Below are 25,307 nucleotides of genomic sequence, written 5' to 3'. Positions count from 1 at the left end.
ATATGGAACACAATGATGAATTATATGAGTTAATGTCGAGATCTCTTGACAATGGAAACAAATGTGAATGCATAGATCAATTATATGAGTTAATAATGAGGCTTATAAATTGTAGATTATTTCATTAATTTGGAGCCAGATAACCCATTAGTATATAAAAGCTGGGGTTTGCTGATTCGAAGAGCCAAAAGAAAGAGAACAAAAGATGTTAGTAATGTCAAAGAAAAGTCTATTTGAATAATGATTAAAATAAACCATAATAAAGTATGCCAACTTGTTAATTCCTTGGGCTGCCACTAGTTTTAACATCATTTCAACGGGCGGTGTCGAACATAAGACATGAAAATGAAGTAAATTCGACATTAAAAGTGAATTATTTTAACCTTCACCTCTCCATTTTGCAATCAATTACTAAGATTTGCTTTAAAATGTATAATATGGTGATTAGTGATCAATAATACTCATCCATGCATGAACCCTAGCAATATAATCCATTGGAACACATGCAAGATATTATGGTAATGGTAATGGTAGGTGGGAAAGTCATGCACATGCTTAGTCATTTGGTGAGGAAAAGTGAAAAGCTTTTCTTAGTACCGACTTGGTTTGGTTTGTCTTTGCTTGCTTGTGTGTATTTCATGCCTTTTATGTCAAAAGCCCACTCTTCTAACTAAATACACGACAAATCCATCGCCTTTCCATCTTCTTTCCATACGTTTGATCGATCACTATGTCTTGTTCGATAAAGACAATGAACATTACTGCATCACAACGGGTCTATTGTCTATTTGACATATGTCAGGCTATAATCTCTTGGTGTATTCTAGCCATTAACTATTACACTTTTTAACTAATTTTATTATGCATAACATCAATATTATCTAATCATTGTATAACAAATATTGTTCAATCTTCCTTCAATTCTCTTTATCATGCAATTGCTTATAAAACAATCATAACACTATAGTTTTCATATCCTTAGAAAGAAAAGGGCTCAATGTGGACCATATATACTTGAAATAGCTTTGTATATTTGCGTATATATTAAACCTAACTAGCTAGTTCAATGCGAGAATTAAACACCCTTCTAGAATACATGTATGACAATTGGTTAATCCCATCCCAAATGTGTACTAATTTTTGTTATGTGTTACTTATTTGATATTTTCTATAAACCTAGTTTCTTATACTTAATTTGTGCTTTGATGTAAAAACATATTATAAATGTTTTGAATGAAAGAAATACTTAAAAAAATTAAAAAATAATTAATAATGAGTCTCCCAATGTATAAGTCAAGAATTCACACATTTATGTGTATATAAAAAATGAAAGATAAAAGACAATTATAAAAAGAAGACATGTGTAATGAAGAATTGCAAAAGATTTAACAAAAATGTTTTACTATCATTATTAGTAAAATTAATGGTATCTTCCAACTCTCAAGTTTATATCATCTTAAGATTCTTTTTAAAATAAAATATAAAAAAAACTTACCAAACAAAAAAAGAAAGGAAAAGTGTGAATGTAAGCCAATAGATTAATTTATTCATTTTTTTTTTTAATTTAGTTTGTTATTAAAGATTTAGAATATAATCTTACCTTCATATAATAGAGAAGATACAAATTAATAAGGACAGGGGCAAAAAAGATGCTTCACTTGGTCCTATATATTCATTCACTCCATACTCCTAAATTCATCCATCTCATTTCTCTCACTTCCCATTTCCAGATTTTGCCTCTTTCTCTCTCTAGTTACTTTCAATTCGATTGTTATAAACACATATTGTTCTCTGTTTTCTTTTCTTGCTCATCCAAACAGGTAAGATTTTAACAGATACCCATCTAATGGATTAGTCCAAATTTACAATCTTTATTTGAAATTGGTGTATATTGATCATGATCATCTGATTTCTGCAGCTTGATCAAGATGACTAACCAGAATGTAGTGGTTTCCGAAGCTGACTCAGCCATTGGCATGGTGATATCACTTGTCATGTCTGACCCAAATCTCTCCATGACAACACCACCCGCCGCCGCTGTTTCTCCGATCACCACCGTCGCAGGCGGCGGCTACATAACCATCCCAAGAACGAAGCTTTTCAAGAAAACATTGCTTGACAAAGTACCCAATTCATGTTGGGTCGATTCCATGAGAGCCTCTTCTCCTACCCGAAGCTTTTCTTCTGCTATTTCATCAGAGTCGGATGATAAATGGAAAGTAAGTAATCTTGTCAGGTCTCAATTCATGTTTTAATTTCCCAAGTTTTCAATTTTTCTGATTCAAATTTATGAACAGATTCAACACCCTTCTGCTCTCGACATGTTTGATCAAATCACAAGGGCGTCTAATGGGAAAAAGATTGTTATGTTTTTGGACTATGATGGTACATTGTCACCCATTGTTGAAGATCCAGACCGAGCATTCATGACTAACGAGGTAAAAAAACAAAAAACAAGAATTTGCAATCTTTGTCTTTTTTATCTCCTATCTTAATCAATGATGACTCGATAATTTCTCAGATGAGACAAGCCGTGAAAGAGGTAGCTAAATACTTCCCCACTGCTATTGTCAGTGGAAGATGCAGAGCTAAGGTACATTTTATTTGTAATTATATTTTTAAATATTGTCTTTTTAAATTTTTATTTATTTATTTATTTATTTTGTTTATTGCTGTTTTCAGGTTTCTAATTTTGTGAAGCTTTCACAACTCTATTATGCTGGAAGTCATGGTATGGACATCAAAGGCCCAACCAGAGGACCCAAACATAATCCAGATGTGAGTGTTTTAAATATTTTGCTTTTAATTTGATTTGATTATTATAGTAAATAACTAATTTAGTGTTGCTAAATTGTTTAGGGAAATCAATCTGTTCTTTGCCAACCTGCCAAGGATTTTCTTCCTATGATAGCCGAGGTAATGCGCAAATTAATTTGTCATTTTGTTCGAGAATTTAAAGTGGTAAAAGAGTACTAAATTAATTAATGTATGTCTGAAATTTTCAGGTTAACGAAATCTTAATTGAGAAAACAAAGTCGATACCAGGAGCTAAGGTGGAGAACAACAAGTTTTGTCTATCGGTTCATTATCGTTGCGTTGATGAGAAGGTAAAATTCTAGAATTCGATAGACTATTCTTTTAATGTATAATAATGTTTATATAATAATTTACTAATTAATTTGGTTTATTGTTAAAAATAAATAGAGGTGGGATGAGTTAGCGGAGCAGATTAGATCGGTTTTAAAGGAGTATCCGAAGCTGAGAATGGCGACTGGGAGAATGGTATTTGAAATACGCCCAACAATCAAATGGGACAAGGGAAATGCCCTAGAATTCTTGTTGGAGTCTTTAGGTTCGAATCGTTTGTCAATTTAATTCAATTCTTAAATTTTATATATGTCCATCCATATAACATTAATTAATTGACAGGCTACAATAATTCAAAGAATGTGTTCCCAATTTACATTGGTGATGATCGAACAGACGAAGATGGCTTTAAAGTTTTACGCGAAAGAGGACAAGGATTTGGAATCCTCGTTAGTAAATATCCTAAGGAAACGTACGCCAAATATTCGTTACGAGAACCATTGGAGGTAAATATTTATATATTGTCTCAATATTAGTTAAATTTGAGCATATAATATATATATATTATTATTGAATGACTTACAAATTAATTTAATTTATATTTGATACTTACAGGTTATGGAGTTTTTGATGCGTCTGGTGGAATGGAAACGATCAATGGCATAACAGTAATAATTATATATGTATAAGAGTTTCCACTAAGAAGGGTTAATGTCTGTTAAATTTTTTCTTTTATGTTTTAAAAGCTATTATGGGAAAGTTGATATCAGATGAATCAGCCTGCCCCTTAATTATTATTATTATTTTTTTTTCTAAATTTAACTTGTGTAGAAATTAAATCCACCCACCAGAAAATTTTGGTTCAGGGAGGAGGGATGGCATAATTGTAATTTTCCTGTAGAGAGTTTTCTTGGAAACAAGAGCTTGTTCAATATCTTAATATATAATATGGAACAACCTTTTAATTAATTATCTTTTCAATATTTTTTTGTTGGTAATTAGTTAAAATCACAAAAGAAGATAAAAAAAAATTTAAACATGTTTGTGCTCTAGTGACTGATTGGTAAAAATATAATTTGATCAAATTAACTCTCTATTATTTTTTAATTGGTATCTATACAATCGAAATCACGATAATAAGATTGTATTAACTTCTCACCATTAAGACAAATATATTTTTACAAGGATAAGATTGACAAAATTTTGATTCAAAATTAGAATTGGATGAATGTGAAAAAAGATTTAGTTGAGTTTAAGAAAATATATAAAAAAAATGGATAAAACGAATGTATGATGTTAAGTTTGCATTTTTTTTTAATTAAATAAACAAATATTGAATTAAATTAAAAATATTTAAGAAATTATGAGTTATATCATACTTTTACATAAAAAAAAAAGTGGAGATGGGATAAAACTCACCCAATCCCTAACATAGATCTGTCTTTACCCGTCATCTTTCTCTCGCATCAAATCCTTGCCCGACATCATTCTTCTTCACATCAGTTAATTTATTGAACTTAAAACAGTATAAATCCTCGTAGTGAAAAACAACTTAATCTAAATAATTAAAAAGGCGGTGTAGCTTTATTTGTAAACATAAATATTAGAGTTTGTGGGAAGATGTGAGGATCAAATTAATGGTACATAAAAAGATGGAATGTAACCTTAATTAGGATTATTTTACTCAATCTTTTTTCTTTCAACACATGCACAAACAGTCTAGTGCATGCGCAGCACAAACATATATGAGGATAAAAAAAAGACACACAACTTTGTGAATAAATAAATAAATGCTCAAATAAATAGACACGTACATAGTATTGTACGTGGACGCAAGAACAATCAAGTGATTATAAATGTGTTAATTATAAGGCTCAACCCTAATTAATTATTTAATATTTGTTAATTGTTGGATTTGTTAGGCTAATAATGATCATACAAGAAACTCTGATCAATTATAGGAACCCAGAGATTCTTTTTACTTTAATAGTTGTAAAGACACCTGGGGGGAGTCAGAGCCAGCACAAACTAGTCAAATAAATTTCATCTTTCTCAACAAAAACATTTTCTTATAATATATTCCTCTTGACCTAACTATCAAAAATCATAAGTATGACTTAATTCATAAGATAGCTTAATTAACTATACAAGTCTTACCATTAAGACATAAAATCCAAATTGGATTCCTATTTAAAACAACTTAAATTATTAGAGAGAAATTGTTTAGGAAACCTCAATAATACTAATATTAGGACTTTATGAGATTAATCCTGAAAAGTCGATAGAAATGATCCCAAAATTAATCGTTTCTTCTCAATTACATACGAGGTCAATAACTTATTGGGTTATATTTTTTTTCTCATATCATGTTAAAGATTCTTATCATTTTTAATATTATGGATCATTTAAAATAAAGTGATAATCAAAAGGAACAAAATTTGAAAAGGTGAAAATTGCATATTAATTAATTTGATCTAATTTTAACGCACACATAATAACAAAAAAAATCTAAACTAAAATTCTAATAAATTATTTGACAAAAATATATTTTTAAAAAAGAATTATCTAATTATTTCTATGCCCAAACTTAAAATCAAGTTAGAACACTTGTAAAGTTTTTTTTTTTTTTTTTTCTAAAATAGGCCCTAGTCTGTTTTTCTACTTAGAATGGTAATATATAGAATAATGGAATCAATAGTGTCATTTGACATTATCTCTATAATAAGAAAAAGGTTAATATAAATAAAAAGAGTAAATATTAGCCTTTATAATTATGATGGTCTATTATTTGATAAGTAAACAAATCACACGATTCTTAATGGTAATATACAATAATGTCATGAAGAGTAGTGTAATTTTACATTATCTCTATAATAAGAAAAAGGTTAATATAATTATAAAGAGTAACATTAACCTTTATTATGAGCATTATAGATATATAATTGGGTGATTGAAGAGTCTATTATTTGACAAGTAAACAAATCACACGATTTCTTAACATGTGCATGATAATATTACTTTTTTTTATATATATAAATGTTTTATTCCTCAGGATTATTATGCAAGTAGTTGTCGATTGGACAATTGTCCCATTATATAGGTTCCATCTCAATGATTGTCTCCTTTATTTAGAATTTGAATGTAACTTAGTACAATAACTTTATATATATTAATATTAGTAAAGGTGGAATAATTATTTTGTATAAACAACCTAAGCGGTCTAGCTAGTTACAAGTTTATATATACCGAATCGAGTTTCTACGCTCTATGCTATTTTTTTTTTATTAAATATGGAAGGACATAGGAGTCCCATACTATTGACACATGATCAACAACAATTAGGAGATCTAGAATAAATTAAAGTGGACACTATATTTAAGTTTAACCAATTGGTCCATAGATCCAAGAGAGCACCTCAAAAGAATGAAACTTGAATAAAAAAATATGAAAAAAAAAAGAGAATCCCAAAGCCCCTTCATTATTATGATTTGTAAATGGGGGGCCGGACTAGAATTTTTTTTTTTTTTTTAAAAAGGAAACCCACTTGAAAAGAATGAAAAAGGCATGGTTGAGGAAGGAGTTGGAGTCCACTTATGGTTGTGAGTGATCAACATTGATGAACAAGACAGATACATTAATTAATTAATAATTAAATAAATAAAATATACACTTTATATTATGAACTCCAAGTTTTTGCCTCCTTTTTAGACGTGTAAAGATGGCTTCCATAGATTGAAACCCATCATTGATGCCTTAAATAAACTAAACCCATCTTCTTTATAAATTGCCCCAATTATTTGAAATATAGCTAGGTATAGGGAAGTATGGATGCTTATATATATTACCTTATATATGATCAAAGCTATATATTTAACCTAGCTCTTCATGATTAATAAACTAATCCATATCTTATTAGATCTCCCAAAAGTGACCTCTCTTTCTTAATTTCCCTTTATTCTTAATTCATCAAATCAAATCAAATCTTATTTGGTTCGAAATATGAATGAATCATTTAATACTTAATTATCTCAATCCATTATATATATAGATATAGATATAGTAATTAATAGATCTAAACATGGACACAAAGAAATTAAAGTAGATGGAATCGAGGCTCCTAGGGTTGGTTGTAAATAAAATAGAATCAAATATAGAGAGTGACAGTGACCAATAATTTTTGGGAACATATAATTGTAGTATATATATATATTTAATTTAAATTGTGATAATAAAGAAGAAAAAGAAAAGGAGGGTTTGGCAAATGGCTTGCAGGTGTACAAGTAACAAGTGAGGGGTCCTCAAATTTAGGGCATTTTTTTTATGGGCAGCCCCATGTGATCATCAACATGACTTTGGCCGAGGGAGCAAACTTATTGGTTGTCGGAGTGTATGATGATCATACCCCTCCATTCATTTCTTTCTTTTTCTAATTTCAGGTTTCAAGAAATCAATAAATAAATAAATACATCTTAACAAAAGAGAGCTACCTAGCTTAGTTAGGTTTCATTTGCAACATATAATTGCAAATAGACAAGCCATTTAATTAATTATTTGCACCTATAACTTTCTTTTTATTTCTCTAAACAAATCCTATAAGTTTTCTCTATTGTTCTTTTCTTTTCCTCGGTTTGGTTTGTTTAAAGGAAGAAAAATCAATCCTCAGTCGAGCTATTATGCAAAAATAAGGCTGAATATAATGGAAATCCAAAAATTATAAAAATTATAAAAATAATAAAATAATTAGTGTTTTTTTATAAAGTATTACTGAGATTAATTAAGTGATGTCAGAGTCTTTGAATAGTTGTTGAGAAGTTTGGATTGATACGGCTGATATGACATACCTACATATTTGGGTTACCATCACAATTATTTTTATTTATTTATCTGGTTTAGAGAAATCATTGAACTTTCAATGATCGCAGTCGTCCGATAAGTATCATTCATAATACTATTATTATGACGCTTTCTGAGATTACTTCATAAAATCAAGTAGAGCATGTCAGGGAGTTAACGTTTTTCTCGAGAATTTACGAGCATGATAATTTACCGTGTACCATTTTTTCTTATTTTTTTATTTTAATGTCATGCTTTATTTATATACTTAAACGAAATTTTTTTTTTTAATATACATAGATATTTTTGAAGGAAAAAAATTTATTTAGTGTCTTTTTGCAAATAAATAAATCATTAAATTTTATCATTAAAAAGTATACTATTTATTTTATTATAGATCTATATCCAATTAAAATGTCTTTTTATCTAAATAATTTAATTTTTAATTATCTACATTAAACAATATTTTTTTAACTTTCCAAATACTGTAGAAGAAAAGTAGGTGGACTAACTTAAAAAAAAGAAGAATATAAAGTCGGTAACTATTCAATAATGTCATATTGCTAAATCAATGTGGAAATTTGTAAAATTAGTTTATTCATCTTAGTAAAGTTCTTACTATTCAATAATGTCATATTGCTAAATCAATGTGGAAATTTGTAAAATTAGTTTATTCATCATATTGAGTAAAGTTCTTATCGATATTGGTTTTTATTCCGTGAATTGTCTAGAAAAGAAAAGAAGTATGTCCTTTAGCATATTGCTTCATTGATTAACATTTTGGTTGTCTTTTGAATTAGGTTTATTTTGTAGGTGATTGTATTATTTTACCTTGGTTGTCTTTAGAATGTGCCTAAAAAATGTATATTTGGTAAGTAATTCATAATGAAAATTAAACATAAGATATTTGTTTCATTTTAAAAAATCTCTTATCATTTAAGTTACACCAATCCATAATATTTTTTTAGTTACATTATGTGGGGTTCTTTTTATTTACTAATAAAAAAATGTATTGAGAAAGATAGGGGTTGTCCTTGGTTTTAATAACAAGACTAATGATTGGGCCTCTTAGACAATTAAGAAATTCTTTAAATTATTATTTTGTAATTCAACATTTTTAGTATAGTCCATTTAAAAAAATCTGGGTCTTTCAATATTAGTCCAATGCAAATTTATTAGCATTTTTAAAATTCTCTCAAAGGACACATTCCTGAACCATATTTAATAGGATTTTTATCATTAATCCCCCAAGGCCCAAATAAATCTTATCGGACCTAGTCTTATGAATCTAGCCCAAATTACAAGGACAAGTAATTATCTCAGAATATGGGCTAAAATGTACTGTGTAAGTGTAACTCTAAATTCTTTGATGACCAAACAGGATAATTTTTACATTTCATCTAACCCTTCGATTATTGTTGGCGTGTTCGAGTCAACCTTTTGTGATCATTTGACGAGAGTTAGAGTGTCGATCATGCTTTTGAATGATATTTATTAACAATAGTGTTTAAGTGTTTGATGGTTAGTCCTAGTCTTTTTCAAGACATTTATTTTAAGTCATATTGTTGTTTCGGGTATGTAATATATAGCGATACAATATTTTTTTTTTTTATCTATTTTAATCATTTTACATTTAATGAAATCTGATGTTTGTTAAAAAAATGATTTTTTTTTATTTAATTGTTAAAGAAGTTAATTTTTACTTTAATCATACATAACTTTTACATTGGTAGATTATATAAGTTGGAGATTGGAATGTAGTATAAGCACATTAACCATCTGACATACCTTTTGAGCAAAAATAGGTTCAAATATTAACAATCCTAGCAAAATAAAATATAAAAAAGAAATTGAACAATAACTTATTAAAATAAGTACAATAAGCCTAGATCTATACTAAAGAAAGAAAATAAGTGTTTTTATGCTTTTGAAAAGCAATGAAATAATGTAACTTTGTTTAAGTGAAGGGTCCAAGGCAATTATGACTTTTATCATATAGAACACTGTTCATTTGATCAAAAGGTTACAGTTATAATGATACATTTTTTTTTTGTTAGTGCATCTTTTATGTGTAACCCTAGGTTTATGTGCAAGAATTTACATTTTTTTTTTAATTTGAAAAATACTTTCAACCATCTATGTGTTTCTTATTTATTCGATTTCTCACTTGATTCGCAGTATTAACACGAAGCATGATTTGAACATGTTTTTATCTTCTTGAGACATCCATGATTTGAACGTGTTTCTAACTAACTTTTAAACTCATGTTATATATAGATCAGAATGATTCCAATTTTTACTTTCTAGAGATTAAGAAGTTGAAAAAGACTTAGACCTACCAATATCCCATGCCAAGCTTAAACATGAAGACTTGGACATCCTCTTGCACAGAAATAATTCCTTAAAAAGGAAAGCATGCATTCAAACAACAACTTCATCTACAAGACATGCACTCATTTTTGTCACTAGATTGATCATGTTTCCATTATGCATCTCTCACTTTGACATTCACACTATCATGATTTATATCTTTAAACTTTTTCATAACCTTTTTTCTCATATTTTTATAATATGTCTAACAAAATTAGATATTTTGCAAATAATTTTTATTTTATTTACGACAATTTCTGATCTGACACGAAAAAATCGGACTATAGAAATAACTTAATTAATAAACATGTCAAAATCGGGTCGACCTGAAATGAGGACGGTGACACTCGTAGCTTTACCCGGGCTATAGCCTGGAGGGACTTACCTACTTAACAGTACTTTAATATATAATATATAATTATATAGCTACCTAATTTACTAACTTCTCTATTATAGCCCGGAGACCCCACCAACTAACTAAATATATATTATATATATTATATCTAACATCTAATTTTAACTAATATATTTAATCTATTTATCATCTAATTCTAATTAATATATTTTAGAGTATATTTATTCTATTTATTTATTAATTCTTAAATAAATAAAAAGAAAATTACAAGTCAATACTATTATATTATATATTATATTTATTCATAATTAAAAAACATTCTAATTTATTAATTCCTAAATAAATAGTTTACACAATAATATATAATATATTGCTTCCTAATTAAAAGTTTCTAACTTATTCATTCCTAATTAAATCTAATTCCCTATAAATTATCACGATAAAATTAGACAAACTTACATTAAAATGAGACCATATCAACCTATGTTGTCGGAGTTTCTCAGAACTGAATTTGAAAAGCAATAACGTCGATTTCAATACTCTTGGTTTAAAAAGTTCACATGGTTGGAATACTCTCCTTCGAAGGATGCTGTATTTTGTTTTCCATGTTATCTCTTTGAATCAGGTAAATCCCAACAATCTGCATTTACAGTTTAAGGTTTCAAAAGTTGAAAAAGGGTTTATGATGGAGGAAGTGTGCCTTTTTATCTCAAGAGGGGAGTTCTAACTTAGTGCACAATAAATTTTCTAATTTTTGTTCTAACTCGACATATAGATAAAGTTTTAAATCAAGAATCTTCTGAACAAATTGAAAAGAATCGATTAAGGCTTGCAGCAACAATTGAGAGTGTTTGTTAGCTAAGTTTACAAGCATGTGCATTAAGAGGTCACGATAAATCTTTAGATTCCCAAAATCAAGGTACTTCTATTGAGATGTTAAAGCTCTTGGTAAATGGAATGATAATATTGATAATGTTATCTTAGAGAAAACTCTAGGAAATACAAAGTATATACGTCACACGAAGTTTAAAAGGAAATCCTAGACGTTAGGGATATGATGGTGCTAGCAAAACATCGTTGTTAGATAAATTCAGACCGGTTCAAATAAACATAACTTAAATAAATCTTCCATGCAGAAACAAGGAACCGGACCGGATGAACAAGAGAACCAACTGAAGAAACCTAACCGGTCAAGCTACCAAACCGATCAAGAGTATTCGGAACGTGACCGCACAAAGGAAGGATCGGCCAAAGCTCAAAACCGGAACCATCAAACAGCCGATTATCCACAAGACAAGAATAACCGGAAGAAGTCCGGTTACTTCACTACCAAAAGACATTCGGCCAAGTCAAGCGGCCGACCAGTACAAGAAGACAATTTGGGTATCTGTTGAGAATGATACCAAAGGAACAGACTGAATACTTCCATATCCATGCAAGTCTGAGGAAAGACTGTAGGCTGCAGAAAACAGTACTACCGGATCTTTCTATTTCGGGATAAGCCAGAAAGGAAATCTTCAAAGTACAGACAACTGTCCAAACAGACAGTGCCTACATTAAGTAAAAGACAAACCCGGCAGGTTTGCCTTACAGACCGGCAGGTCTGAGACAGGATACCAGGTCTGAGGAGACGACCGCAGGTCTGAGACACTGAATCACTGCACCTCTGATCAGCCAATCAGATTCAAGGCAGTGAAATATGACCGTTGGCATATTTCACCTATAAAAGGAGGCAGTTGCAGAAGAGTAAATGTGGAACATACATTGGGACAACGAGAGCTAAGAGCATTTACTACAAGTGATAACAGTGTGCTATTCTAGAAAGCCTAAGTGTTGAAAGTTAAAGTGTGTTCTACAATTTCGGTGTAAATTGTAAGAGTGTTATCGAGCAGAAAATAAGTCTCGATCGGCTTGTACTTGTATTCCTTAGTGAATATCCTTCTCGCGGTTTCGAGAGGAAGGGGTGACGTAGGAGTTTTATCTCCGAACATCCATAAACTCTTTTGTGTTATTTACTTTCTGCTGGCTTCATTATATAACCGACTAACTTAACCATACCGCTCCAAACCGACTTTATACTAGCCATACCGAATATCCAGATTACCGAAACCGACCCACCATCTCCAAATCTTCATCATCCGAAACCGACCGTGCCTATCATACAAGCGTACCGCTTCAACCTGAAAGCAAACCTCTTCCGCGCTTGAACCTAGTTCAAGGGTTTGTGACAGGTTGTGTAGTATTGAAACCCCGGTGTTAATCTCTAACCGGATTAACCACCACCCTACGAGTGAGAACCGCTAACCGGTTCAACCCCCGGTCCACCAGCGGCGACCTAGATCCTAACAATCGTGTTATTAAAAACATTTAATATATAATGAAATATTAAAAAAACAACGTGTTATATTAGTTTTTGTGAAAATAATTTTAGCCCGGGTAGGCTTGAAATTCTGGCTCCGCCCCTGCCTGAAGTAACTCAATGTTTTGGTCGATATACATTCATCATCTGTTATCTCAAATACCTAAGACCTTTAGGTATATATATTTTTTGAATTGAGAAGAACTAACATAACACCCAAGAGTGGAGTTAGGATTTAAAATCTACCCGGACTAAAATATTTTTCATACAAACTAATATAACATTTTTTTAAATAGTCTATGAAATGTTTAAAAATATGAATATTTTAAGCACAACGAAATAAAGCACGATATTAGAAAAATAAAAACACCGAAGAGAAATAAACAAAGATCTTAGGCCAAAGATACAAAAAAAATTAATGTGTATAAAGGTCTTTAAGAAGGTCGATAACCCCTCGTGAGACAAAAAGACACACTTACCTCCGTCATTAACATGTTTCCAACTTCTGAAACCTTCAACTGTAAATGTAGATTGTTGAGATTTACCAAATTCAAAGAGATAACATGGAAAACAAAATACATCATTCTTTGAGAGTACTCTAACCATGGGAAATTTTTAAACCAAGAGTATGTATTGAAATCGACGTTGTTTTTTCAAATTAAAATCTCGGATACTCTGACAACATAAGTTAAAATGGCCTCATTTTAATCTAAGTTCGTCTAATTTCATCATGATGATTTATAGAATATTGCCACATATAAATACGCAATCCAGAATCTCGTTCAATGATAGTTTCATCAAACTTAACTCTTTAAGACTTAGAAAAAGATTTTAGATTCTTATAAAAAAATTACTGAATTTGGTTTAATTGGCTCAAATAATGAAACATTGTCAATTCTTGACTTAATAAAAAGATAGAATATTATTTTTTCTCTTTATATCTGAATTTGACATTAAAAAAATTGTTGAATTTCAAGATTTTCAACCTGTATATAGATTAGATACTAAGAAAAATAATATCGGAACAATAATATATAAAAACGATTCATATAGACAAAAATACTATGAAATTGAAATTATACAAATCAGTTGAGGGAGTGAATTTCAATCTAAGTCGCCAGAATATGGTTTTTCGATTTTGCCTTAAAAATTATAGAGAAAAAGAAAAATTTCAAACTAGTACAAACTATTATTGTTAAGGATATATTTTTCTTTTAATTAAGAAGAATAAATGATATATAGATTAATGGTAGGTAACCAAATTTAATAAGGAATAATAAGTTATGGTTTTTTAATTATGAATAGTTAGATGGTATATTATTGAGTTGAGTTATTTATTTGAGAATTAATAAATTAAGATATTGTTTAATTATAAATAAATATATTATATAATATAATAAATTAGTAAGATAAAATAGAATTTGTTTAGTTATGAATAAATATATTAAACTACAAATTGTGGTTAGATATAATAAATATATTATATTAGTAAGGTTGGTCGGATTATACATAAATAATGAAACATGAGGTTATTTAATTATATATTATATCAATATTACTATTAGGTGGATGATTCCCTCCCACCCCGGTATAATTTTTATTTTATTTTATTTTTAATCGGATATTCATGGTCTCGTTTTAACTCAAATATGTAACATTTTGGTTTTTTTTTTTTTTTTTGGGGAAAACAGTTTAGTGCCATTTCATTAAAAAAAACCAAACGAGGGAGAAAAATATAAAAGTTTAAGATCAGATCTAGACAATTTCTAGATTTAAACATTTTGGTCTCTTAAATTGACTTTTATCTATTTATATTAGTGCGTTATCATTAGATAGATGTTAACTTAACAAAAAAAAAACTCTTAATATTGTTGTTTAAGAATCAACTAATTACACTAGAGAAAGAAATAAAATGCTAAATTGATGTTTAAGAGTAAGTAAGAGGGCATGTTTAGAAGAATCGAAGGGGGGCTCACAAATTTGTCATTTGGATTGATGTTTGTAACAAAGGCTCGTGCCCATCAACTTTTCCTTCTCCTTCACTTTTACTTTATTTTGAAACTAAGTCCTGTTTGGTTATATATCATCATTATGATTAAGGACACTTGTGAGTGACCCCATTCCATAGACAAAGAAATATAACCCCAAATGTCACAGCCAGGAAAAAGCTGCCATCTTTGCTGCCTCCCCTTCTTCTTCTTCTTCCTCATTCTCATTCTTATTCTCCAATGACCCAAAAAAGCCATAACAAATCACAGATAGAACGAAACAAAGAGATGAAAGGAAGAACAACAGAAAACAGAGCAGCAGACCTTCTTGTCTGTTTCCCTTCAAGGGCCCATTTAACTCTCATGCCCATGCCAAAACCCAATTTCAGCCCCAACAGACAACCTTCAGATCCACCCAACAACCACAACCGCCGCCTAACGCCGTCAACACTCAGCCGCCACCGCCGATCAAGAAGCAGAGCCGGACCCAGCAACTGCAGTCAATCCAGGCCAACTGAGATCGCAGAACCAACTTCACCGAAAGTTACATGCGCAGGGCAGATCAAAATCATCACCCCCAAACCAAAGACATGCAAGAATTGGCAATCGGTTATGGAGGAAATAGAGAGACTTCATAACAGCAGGAAACAGAGGAAGAAATCTACTTGGGCTGAATCTCTCGGTTTCAAGAAAGATGCTTATCAATTCTTGACTTGTTTACGGCATTTGAGATTCGATTTTCGATGCTTTGGGTCCTCCGATCCGCCCACGACCACAGATGAAGACGATGAAGATGATTATCACAATGAAACCCAGATGGGTATTGATCATGATGATGATAAGGAAAGTTCAAGAACTGTTTTTTCGAAATGGTTTATGGTTCTTCAAGAAGAACAGAACAATATTATACAGATCAAAGAAGAATCATGTGCACCGCCGCCGAACGCCCTGCTTCTGATGCGCTGCCGATCTGCTCCGGTCAAGAATTGGTTACATGAAGAGGAAAAGGAGAAGAAGAAGGAGAAATCAAATAGCTTGGAGGTTTTGATGAAATGTGATGCAGAGTTCTTTAACACTAAAGATCAGTTGTTAAGGAGCCGAACTTGGAAGAGATGATCATTTTCAAATAAAACCCATAAATAATATTCAAGTTATTATTATTATTATTCTGATTTTGAGTGTATTAATTAATATTATATATCAATGTACAGCTCTACTAGGAAAATGATTTTCTTTTAATTTTGTAATGTGGGTGTCACAACTATATATTTATTTTTGTTTTTTTAATGTTTATCTTGAGTAACCCTAGTTTTAATTATATATATATATATATATATTATTTTGTGCATGAAGAAGTATGGATGAATTCAAATATGAATAAACTATTACCAAAGAGGGATAAAGTTCAACTTGGAATTAATTTAAATTCCCAAACAAATTTGTATAAAAAAGAATATTCAAACAAAAGAAATTAAAAAAAAAAAGAGGAATAAAGTAAAGTTTTCATAACAATAATGATGGCTCTAAACTTTATCACTTTTAGCTTCCATAAACTTCTATAGGCCCAGTATTAATTAACCCTGCAATCTTGGTTAATTAAACATTAACATCAAACTATATTATTTAAGAAATAATTTACAAAATAAATTGTAAAAATTATGAAGAAATCCGATAGATCCCATGTAACAAGTAGAGTGGATTCGAGTATCTTATAATAAATTATTCCAATATACTAGCTTAATATTGAGAATTCTATGTACTAAATAATGAAGAGACTTGTGAAAACAAATAATTATATTTTTTTATTTTCAAGATAAATTTAAATGAACTGTTATTTTGTGGATTATTAATTTTTATTGATAATTGAAATTTTGTGTGGCCATTAACCAGGCTTTCTTGTCTGAGTGGTGTAGCATATGGGCTTATATAATCATGAGCAAATATGGGCCGGATTTAGTGTGGTTGGTTAACTAATAAATAAAGTGGTTCTATTGACTGTTGGATTCAGTGTGGTATTTAAGTGATGTGGAAAAGGTTTTTGAGATTTATTTTTGTTTTAAATGACTTATAATCTTTTAATTAAAACACAAAAAGGGGAAATGATACAAGAGTCCATCAATTAAGAAACGAACAACATGTGTAATAACAACAATAACCACAAAACAATTAATTTCAAATTTGATATCAGATCTTTGACATAGCTCCCAATTATTTGAGTTTGAGTTTATGAGAATTTGTTTCCATGTATGAATAAGAGCATGGCCATCAAGAATAATTTCTTTCCATATTTGATCTTCATTCCTCCTTATTCTTAAAAATATTCTAGCATTTCTTTCCATCTAAACTTGGTAAATAATGGTTCCAAAATAACCCTCTAAAATATTAGCATGAAATGTGCTACTCTTAGCCTTGGTAAGCGCTAAATCTTTGATGTGACACCAAACATTAGGAAAGCTAGTAGGTATGAAATTGTTAGCAAAAATTTTCCAAATCACTCTAGTATAAAGGCACCCACCAAATATATGAGCAATCGATTACTCAAAGAACCCAACATGTACTCGGGATCGTCATTTACTTACTAATTTTGTCTCTCGTCATGAGCTTTTCACGATAAGCTAACCAAAAGACAATCCGATGTTGGGCGATAATCCTATATGACCATACGAATTCAGCCCAATCTTTGATCTAGGTATATTTTATATTCATTAAATTGAAAAACTAATATTTTAGTTTTGATTTGTAAAATTCAGACAACCAAAAAAGAAGAAGTAATCTTTTGCTTTCTTCATGGCAATTGAAACTTCCTCCAGCCCTTGCAACTTCACAAGTGACCACCAAGTTATAACAAAAATTCTTCTTTTTCAAAAGACCAAAAACACACAACATTCCAAATAAAAATGTAAATTTCTATATCTTTCTTCCACAGAAAGAATGCAAACTTCAATTTTTTTTTTTTAACTAGGAAGGGAATTTAATTTTAAGCCCTTAACCTAGGGTGACACTTCGCAACTTATGCCAATCACATTCACACATCCTAATACAAATAACAAATTGGATTGCTTACCCAAAACAAGCAATTCTTTGCTATTTAATTTTAAACTCTACCCTACCTACCTAACCAACCAAATGATGATTTTTCTTGCGAATTGAAATTGACAAACTAATCCACAATTGCATCTACAGAGCTTCTTGACCTGCCCGAACCAACCGATCCACAATTACTAGTTCTTTTCGAATCTTGAATTCGCTGTCTTTCGAGTTGCGCTCTAACCAAATTCAACGCCTTTTCCACCTCCTCTTTCTTTTCATCCTCTCCCGTTAGCATCTCATAATCTTGAATCGCGGCCTCCCACCTCTCCATCTACTCCAAAGAAAAAGAAATTTAAAACTAGCATCAATCAACATTGACTAAACTTCGACAAATTACTCACCTTAGCATTACAATGTGCTCTTCGCAACCTAGCCTTGTTGTAAGTAGGACGAACATTAAGTGCCAAACTGCAATCCTCGGCTGCTTTCTCAAATTGCCTTAACTTGAACCGACATGCAGCTCTGTTACACAACATAATTGGATTGTAAGGATCAAGCTCTAGCCCTTCACTATAGCTAAAACACGCCTCCACAAACTTTGACTCCTTGAAAAAAAGGTTTCCATTTGATCTAGCCGAGGCTAAACACTTAGCTTCCGATAGGAGTTCGTTTATCTCCCTACCCGGAGCAAGTTTCGCAGCACGTTGGCAAAACTCGACAGCCTCATCAAACCTAATAATATTTCAAATAATTAATGTCTCCATAAGGAAAACTTCATAAACAATTAATGAGAAAAATGGTATTAACCTGCCGTCTATCAAATAGGCCCTTGCTCGAATTGCTAATAGATAAGCACCATAAGACGGGCCAAACAACTTTGTGCAAGAATCAACTTCAAAACATGGCGCATTTTGGTATGTAGTGTAAGCTTGTTGATGTTTACGCAGCCTAAACAGCGCTTCAACTTCCATGCCACGCAACTATCAATCGGAATCGAAACAATTATGTTAATCTATGTTTCATATACTATGGTTGGATTGAAATTCGAGAAAGTATATGTTTTACCAAAGGAGAAAAATCGGCACCAGATGACATAGCGGTTCGCGATTCTTTCAACAGTATGTTCCAATCTCGAACATCCCTTGCTTCAACACATTTAGTTATGTTTTCCTTCAAGAATTTACATTTCGAAACTTCCTCTGATTCATCAATGATCCCCGACAGTTTATACTCTTCCAATGCCTTTCCTGTTTCTCCCAACCTATACTGTCGTTTTCAAATTAATAATGATGATAAAAAGATTGTTTTTTTTTCATGGGATTTGAATGATCACCTGAAATACAGAGTGGCAAGTCGATGATGTGCTCGCCGGTAAGAAGGGTCAAGATTGATGGCTTGTTGGCAGGCGAAAACCGCCTCCAGCAACCGGCCCAAACCGATCAAAGCCGCACCTTTATTACAGTGATACCATGCCCTGTTTGGTTCCAAAACAATTGCTTTATCATACAAAGCCAACGCCTCTTTGAATCTCCCTTCTTTGTACATCAAATTTCCATTGTTCTTCACAACTTCAGCATCCAATTTCTTCATGTTACTACTAATACTACTACTGCTTATTCTTGGGCTATCCAAACTTGACCTTTTGACCATAATAATGTTCCCCATATTGATAGCCAGCGGTAATATTGTCCCCGATTTAGTAGGGGTGGCGCGTGGAGTTGGGTCGTCGTTGGTTTTCGGTTTCCTTGTCGGAACATGAACTGGTTGAAGAGGAGCTTTGTTTTGACGGCCAGAACTATCGGAGGAGGTTGAAGTTCTTCCAACGGAATTTAAGGGCCGTGGCGTTTCGTTTGTCTTATGATCTGTTGTTGTTGTTGTTACTTTAGGATTTTGTTTTGGACGAGGTTTGGATGATGGGGAAGGAAGATCAAAGGTTTCGGGCTTGTTTCTTTCTGATGGGAGAGATTTTGCAGAGGATTTTCTTAGAAAGATACTCCGGCAAGGGAAACTTAGCCCGCAGCCTTGTTTGGTTTCTGCTGCCGTCTCTGCCATTTGATTTCTATTATGTTTGAAGGAAAAGATGAAACTTTTCAGGGGGAAATGGAAGCTTGATGAAGACCCATTTTGCAGAATTTAGAAAGATATGGGAATGGAACAGAGATAATTAGAAGCTACTGCTAATGGATACTTTCATGGGAGATGGAGGAGTGAGTATAGAGGGAGTATTTATCATTATTACTGCATTAGGAGACCACTCAGAATAAAAGAAAATTAGAACAGGAGTAGCCGCCAAGGAAGCAACTTTTATTTGTTAGGTGAATTTAAAAAGGATTTGAAGAATTGTTTTCATTTTTGTTTATATTAACCGTAACAATTAAGTTTGTGTTCGAGTTAATGAGTTGAACCATATTAACTCAACATAATATTTTTATTTTGAATTGACCAGAATAACATATTTATGATTGATGAATGAACTTACTCAATTTGAACACAACCCAATGTCACCCAACATAATTATTATTACATTTTTTTATTTCAGATTAAAATGATATCAAACAAGATAACAACCAAACTAAATCACAAATCTGTTTACAAGTTGAGTATAAAAAATTAATTTGACTGTGTACACTGACCACAACGATTACAAACGATTATGATGGCTAGTGAGGGTCGACGACTGAACAGTGAATGGTGACAATGTATGATTAGGGGTGAGCATAATATGGGTTTACCCAAACCCAACCCTAACCCAAACCCAAAATATTAATTTGGGTTGGTTAATATGAGTTGGATTGAGTTTAATTTGGGTTGGGTTAGGGTTGATTAATATGGGTTGGGTTAATACAGTATGATCCGACAAGGAGTGAAGGAGGAGGGGGTCACAAGAAGCCGCACCTAAAGATTGGAGAAGTTGAGGAAAGAGTCAAATTAAAACATCATGAATGTTTCAAATTTGTTAGGGAAATGAGTGAATGAGTAAAAAAGAACAAACACACAATCTTACTAACAAAAATTGTAAATAAATTAGTAAGTGTATTTGAAGTCACTTCAAATTGACTACCTGAACCCAAAAATACATGAACAAAACCTAATTTCTCGTGTTCATTTTGGGGAGTGTTTTCGTGTTGTGTAATAGATTGTTAATCCTATATAATAAATGATTTTTGATTTAAGTATAACAAAACTAAGTAATGTTATATTGAAAATTAACAAATACAAAATTACTAAAAAAATATAATTTTTATTTGATAAAATCCCTAACCGAAGACTTCTTAGAATAAATATAAGAAATCATTGTATTAATATAATAATAACATTTTAAATAATATACATGAATAGCCCATATTTTATTTGGTTAGAAAAATAAAAATAAGATTAGGATCAATTAAACTAAGTGACACTAATAAAGTGGTTTCATTTGCTATTTGGTCACTCCACATTCTATTGGTGCACATATTTGTCTCTGTCAGGAATCAATCATCAACAGGCGCTTTATTATTATTATTAATAAAAATTAATTTATTTAGAAATTCGTCTGGTCCAATTTGAACCCATATCCAACCAGACCTAACAAAATAAACTTGAGGTCTATAGTAAATTTAATTTATTAGTTTAAACTAATCGCGATGAGTTTATAACTTTCTTTCTTTTAATAGCCGTTTCAAAAATTGTTACTTCTAAAAGGATTGGGATTTGATTTTGTAAACTCACATATATTACTTTTTAATGAATTGTTTGAAAAACATAAAAACATAAAAAAAAAAAAAAAAGTCTCAATTAGTCGGAATAAAGAATATAATGAATGAAGGGGGTGACTAAATATATATTTCTTTTTTACTTTTCATTTTAATAATTATATATATATATATATATATATATATTATTACTTTTGGTTGTTGATCATTTTTGAAGAGTCTCCCCCTCACCAACCCCTTTCGTCTTCTTATTCATTTTCATGTTCTTCTTTATATTTAGGAAAACATTATTTTTGTAATTATTTAAATATTCATATAATTTAAAAGACATAAATAAACACTTTATTTAATTCTTTTTTGCAATTCTAGCATGTGATTATATAAATATGTAATGGGAAAATAATCTTTATATTCAAGCAAAATCTTATTACAATCTACAAATAAATTTTCATAACCCAAATTCAAATAGATTATATACTACTTCTTTTATCAATTTGTAAGTCATTTAAGTATAAGTTTTTATCTAAAATATTAGAGATTTCAATTCTATGTAAACTATGAACTTGTTAAGTTAAAGTAAGTCATTTTAACATTTTATATGAATATATATATAATTTTATTAAATAAACTTTCCTAAATAAGTTTGTTAGAAGTTGATTGATGATAGTGGTTTATGAGTCAAGAAGTTAAAGTTTATGCCACATAAAGAAATGGCTGGTGGTCGAAGTATCAATATTATTTAATTGGCCGGTGTTTTCTTTTATAACACAGTCGGCAATTGCATTATAATAAATAAATAAATGTCACACGCTGGTTATAATTAATATAATTTATGTTACAATAGTTTAGTTTTTAATGTAGTAGGCATAACTCTAAACACTTACAATTAAACTTTATTCTTTTGAGACACTTAAAAAAATAAATTCAAATATTATAACATTAAATTATTTTAAAATAAATAAATTTAATTAGTTATATTAATTTATATTTTTATTTAAATTACTTTATTAAAATTAGGATAAATAATAAATAAATAAAATATATCAAAAAGAAAAATATAAGAGACTCATTACAATATCTTTCAAATTGGTGTCCGGCTCTTACAACTTAGACCATGTACCATAAATTGACTTTAAAACAAATCAAATTAACATAAATTAATATGAAATTTAAATCCAAATTCTCTGCTGTATGATTATTTCGATAATACTAGTACATTGTGTTTGTATCACACTTATAAAGTGACACATTAAAAAAAAAAAAAATTATTACCCCATTCAGTAGTTGGTTGATTTTTTTTTCCATTATACCAGTAGCGCTGCCTTAGATAAAGACAACTAGTACCATTGAACTAACCACTTAGGACCTACAATCCAATAAGAACTCAATGTAGTAATTTTTTAAAAATTGAAAATTAATAATAAATCAACTGAAGATAGTAAATTTTAAAAAATTAAAAATCAATAATAAATCAACATAATTAAGACTAGGGATGTAAATGAACCGAGCTACTCGCGAGCTATTCGAATCTCGGCTCGACAAAAAGCTCGTTCGAGCTCGTTCATTAATCTTAACGAGCCGAGCTCAAGCTCGTTTAAAAGCTCAAAAATTTAAACGAGCCGAACTGGAACTTCTCGATATTCGGCTCGTAAACTCACGAACATGTTCGTTTATAGGCTCGCTTATAAGCTCGCGAACAAGTTCGTTTATAGGCTCACGAACACGTTCGATTATAATATTGTTTAAATATAATTTGTAAATTGTTAAAAAAAAATAGTAATATATAAATATATATTATAATAATTAATATTATTACATGATTATATTTATATTAATATAATAATAACCTATAAAGCTATAATTAAACTTAGGGTTTAATTTATAAACGAGCTCTTAACGAGCTTTCTAAACGAGTTTTAAACGAGCCGAGCACGAGCGGCTCGTGAGTTCAAATAAATTCATACGAGCCGAGCTCGAGCTCAATTGTAAAAGCTCGAAACGAGCTCGAGCCGAGCTCGAGCCGAGCTCGAGCCCGAATATATACTAGACGAGCCGAGCTCGAGCATGATACTGTTCGGCTCGGCTCATTTACCTCCCTAATTAAGACCTTAATGTTAAAACGACATCATCCCAAATCATTTTTTAACCCATGATAAAAAAAACCATTAAAACACATACATTTAAAGTAGTAATAGTGATTCAAAAGGAAAAATTGTGGATTTTATTCTAATTTAAAATATTTTAAATAACAATAAAAATAATAGATATGCAGCATCATATTAACTCTACTTAAAGAAAAGTAAGAAATTGTGATTGTAAACTTAGACTATTTTTTATTTGGAATTTTTTAATATGATTTATATATGGTATTATAAATTACTCAAATTATTATTAATTGTTTTTATTTTATATATATATATATATATATATATTTAATGATAAAATGATATTTTAATAATTTAACTCAAATATTTAAAAAAAAATATATTTTTTCATTAAAAAAAATCATTTCATACTCTATATATTTCATATATATATATATATATATATATATATATATATATATATATATATATATATAACTATCATCAATTGTATTTTCACTTTAGTTGTTTAATTGTTCATAACCTCTATTATTAATAGGTTATTTGGCCTTTATTGAGATTTGATTTCTCTTCTTATATATTTTTTTTATTTGATTTTGTTAGTATGGTAAGAAGTGTATTCACGAGAAATAATTAAATTCATTAAAAAAAACATATAATAATATATTGAATGCCTTTCTGATCGATCGACACGTGTCACTTTAAACTTGTTAATTTGACGGTGGGTGATGGGTTGTTGTCTGGTTGAGGCATCTATGACTAATCTCTACATTAAGGTATAATTATGCTTTCCCTCTCCTCTAAATCTCTCTCTCTCTCTTACCGACAAAACTTTTAATTTTTTTTAAAAAAAAAATTAAACATTACTTAAGTCCATTTAAAATGTTTTAGATGAGAAACGAAAACTGATTATTCATTATATTCGAGTGTCTAACTAATAATCACAATTTGTTTTTTTAGTATAAATATTGAATCTGTTTTAAAATACCCAAATTCAGAACTAGATTTGAATTTGAATAAAAAAAAATAAAAAACCAATTTAGATCCAATTAAACATGCATATATCCAAAAGAAAAAGGAAATCATATCAATCAATTAGCCTACTTAAAAACAATATGTTTGTTTGATTATGTGTTACTATCACCACTCTCATTAAACAAATAATTAAAAAATTAAAAAAATTGAAATGGACTTGCTTTTTCATTAGTATAATATGTTTTTATGAATACATTAGTTTTTATTATATATGCTTTGTCTTTTTTATGTCAAGCATTTGATAGATGATGTAAATATAAAAAAAAAAAGATAAATAAATTATTGTGTAAAGTAATAATATATATATTGGTATTTGAAAAGTAGTCAAAAATCGGTTTAGGATATTGTAATCAAATTGTGTCCCCTCTTTAATTACTTTACATACAACTTGGTGAATAATTAATAATGGCACCGGCAGATTAATTAAGCGCATAATTAGCCCAAAAATTG

The 25,307-nt window shown here is 30.1% G+C and overlaps 3 protein-coding genes across 3 annotated transcripts; 2 read left to right on the top strand and 1 right to left on the bottom strand.

The window, feature by feature from the left end:
• The first annotated feature begins 1,706 nt into the window (after positions 1-1,706).
• Positions 1,707-4,054, top strand: LOC124945830 (probable trehalose-phosphate phosphatase D). The gene is made up of 10 exons (XM_047486333.1): positions 1,707-1,820; positions 1,919-2,219; positions 2,298-2,438; positions 2,522-2,593; positions 2,683-2,778; positions 2,860-2,916; positions 3,006-3,107; positions 3,205-3,352; positions 3,430-3,593; positions 3,703-4,054. Exons 2-10 carry the CDS (start codon positions 1,929-1,931, stop codon positions 3,751-3,753), a joined length of 1,122 nt encoding a protein of 373 aa, XP_047342289.1. The 5' UTR covers positions 1,707-1,820; positions 1,919-1,928; the 3' UTR covers positions 3,754-4,054.
• An 11,071-nt stretch (positions 4,055-15,125) lies between these two features.
• LOC124910421 lies at positions 15,126-16,202 on the top strand. Its single transcript, XM_047451060.1, has one exon. The coding sequence runs from the start codon at positions 15,233-15,235 to the stop codon at positions 16,106-16,108; it is 876 nt and encodes a 291-aa protein (XP_047307016.1). The 5' UTR covers positions 15,126-15,232; the 3' UTR covers positions 16,109-16,202.
• A 1,627-nt stretch (positions 16,203-17,829) lies between these two features.
• On the bottom strand, positions 17,830-20,272 carry LOC124945883 (TPR repeat-containing thioredoxin TTL1-like). Its single transcript, XM_047486403.1, has 5 exons — positions 19,356-20,272; positions 19,088-19,283; positions 18,830-19,002; positions 18,424-18,754; positions 17,830-18,353 (listed from the first exon to the last, which is right to left on the bottom strand). The coding sequence occupies exons 1-5, from the start codon at positions 20,072-20,074 to the stop codon at positions 18,153-18,155; spliced, it is 1,620 nt and encodes a 539-aa protein (XP_047342359.1). The 5' UTR covers positions 20,075-20,272; the 3' UTR covers positions 17,830-18,152.
• Positions 20,273-25,307: the final 5,035 nt, after the last annotated feature.

Source organism: Impatiens glandulifera, chromosome 7, assembly GCF_907164915.1.
Source record: "Impatiens glandulifera chromosome 7, dImpGla2.1, whole genome shotgun sequence".
In the NCBI taxonomy this organism is placed as follows: Eukaryota; Viridiplantae; Streptophyta; class Magnoliopsida; order Ericales; family Balsaminaceae; genus Impatiens; species Impatiens glandulifera.
The sequence above is the reverse complement of the archived record's forward strand: the minus strand, read 5'-3'. Positions and strand labels throughout refer to the sequence as shown.

Bases quoted from the DNA above. Each gene is read 5' to 3' on its own strand.
- LOC124945830 (XM_047486333.1), top strand. From the start codon at position 1,929: ATGACTAACCAGAATGTAGTGGTTTCCGAAGCTGACTCAGCCATTGGC. The intron at 2,594-2,682 runs GTACATTTTATT...TGCTGTTTTCAG, and splicing joins GTGGAAGATGCAGAGCTAAG to GTTTCTAATTTTGTGAAGCT. The intron at 3,353-3,429 runs GTTCGAATCGTT...ATTAATTGACAG, and splicing joins ATTCTTGTTGGAGTCTTTAG to GCTACAATAATTCAAAGAAT.
- LOC124910421 (XM_047451060.1), top strand. From the start codon at position 15,233: ATGACCCAAAAAAGCCATAACAAATCACAGATAGAACGAAACAAAGAG.
- LOC124945883 (XM_047486403.1), bottom strand. From the start codon at position 20,074: ATGGCAGAGACGGCAGCAGAAACCAAACAAGGCTGCGGGCTAAGTTTC. The intron at 19,284-19,355 runs GTGATCATTCAA...ACGACAGTATAG, and splicing joins CTTGCCACTCTGTATTTCAG to GTTGGGAGAAACAGGAAAGG. The intron at 18,755-18,829 runs GTTAATACCATT...AAATATTATTAG, and splicing joins GCCTATTTGATAGACGGCAG to GTTTGATGAGGCTGTCGAGT.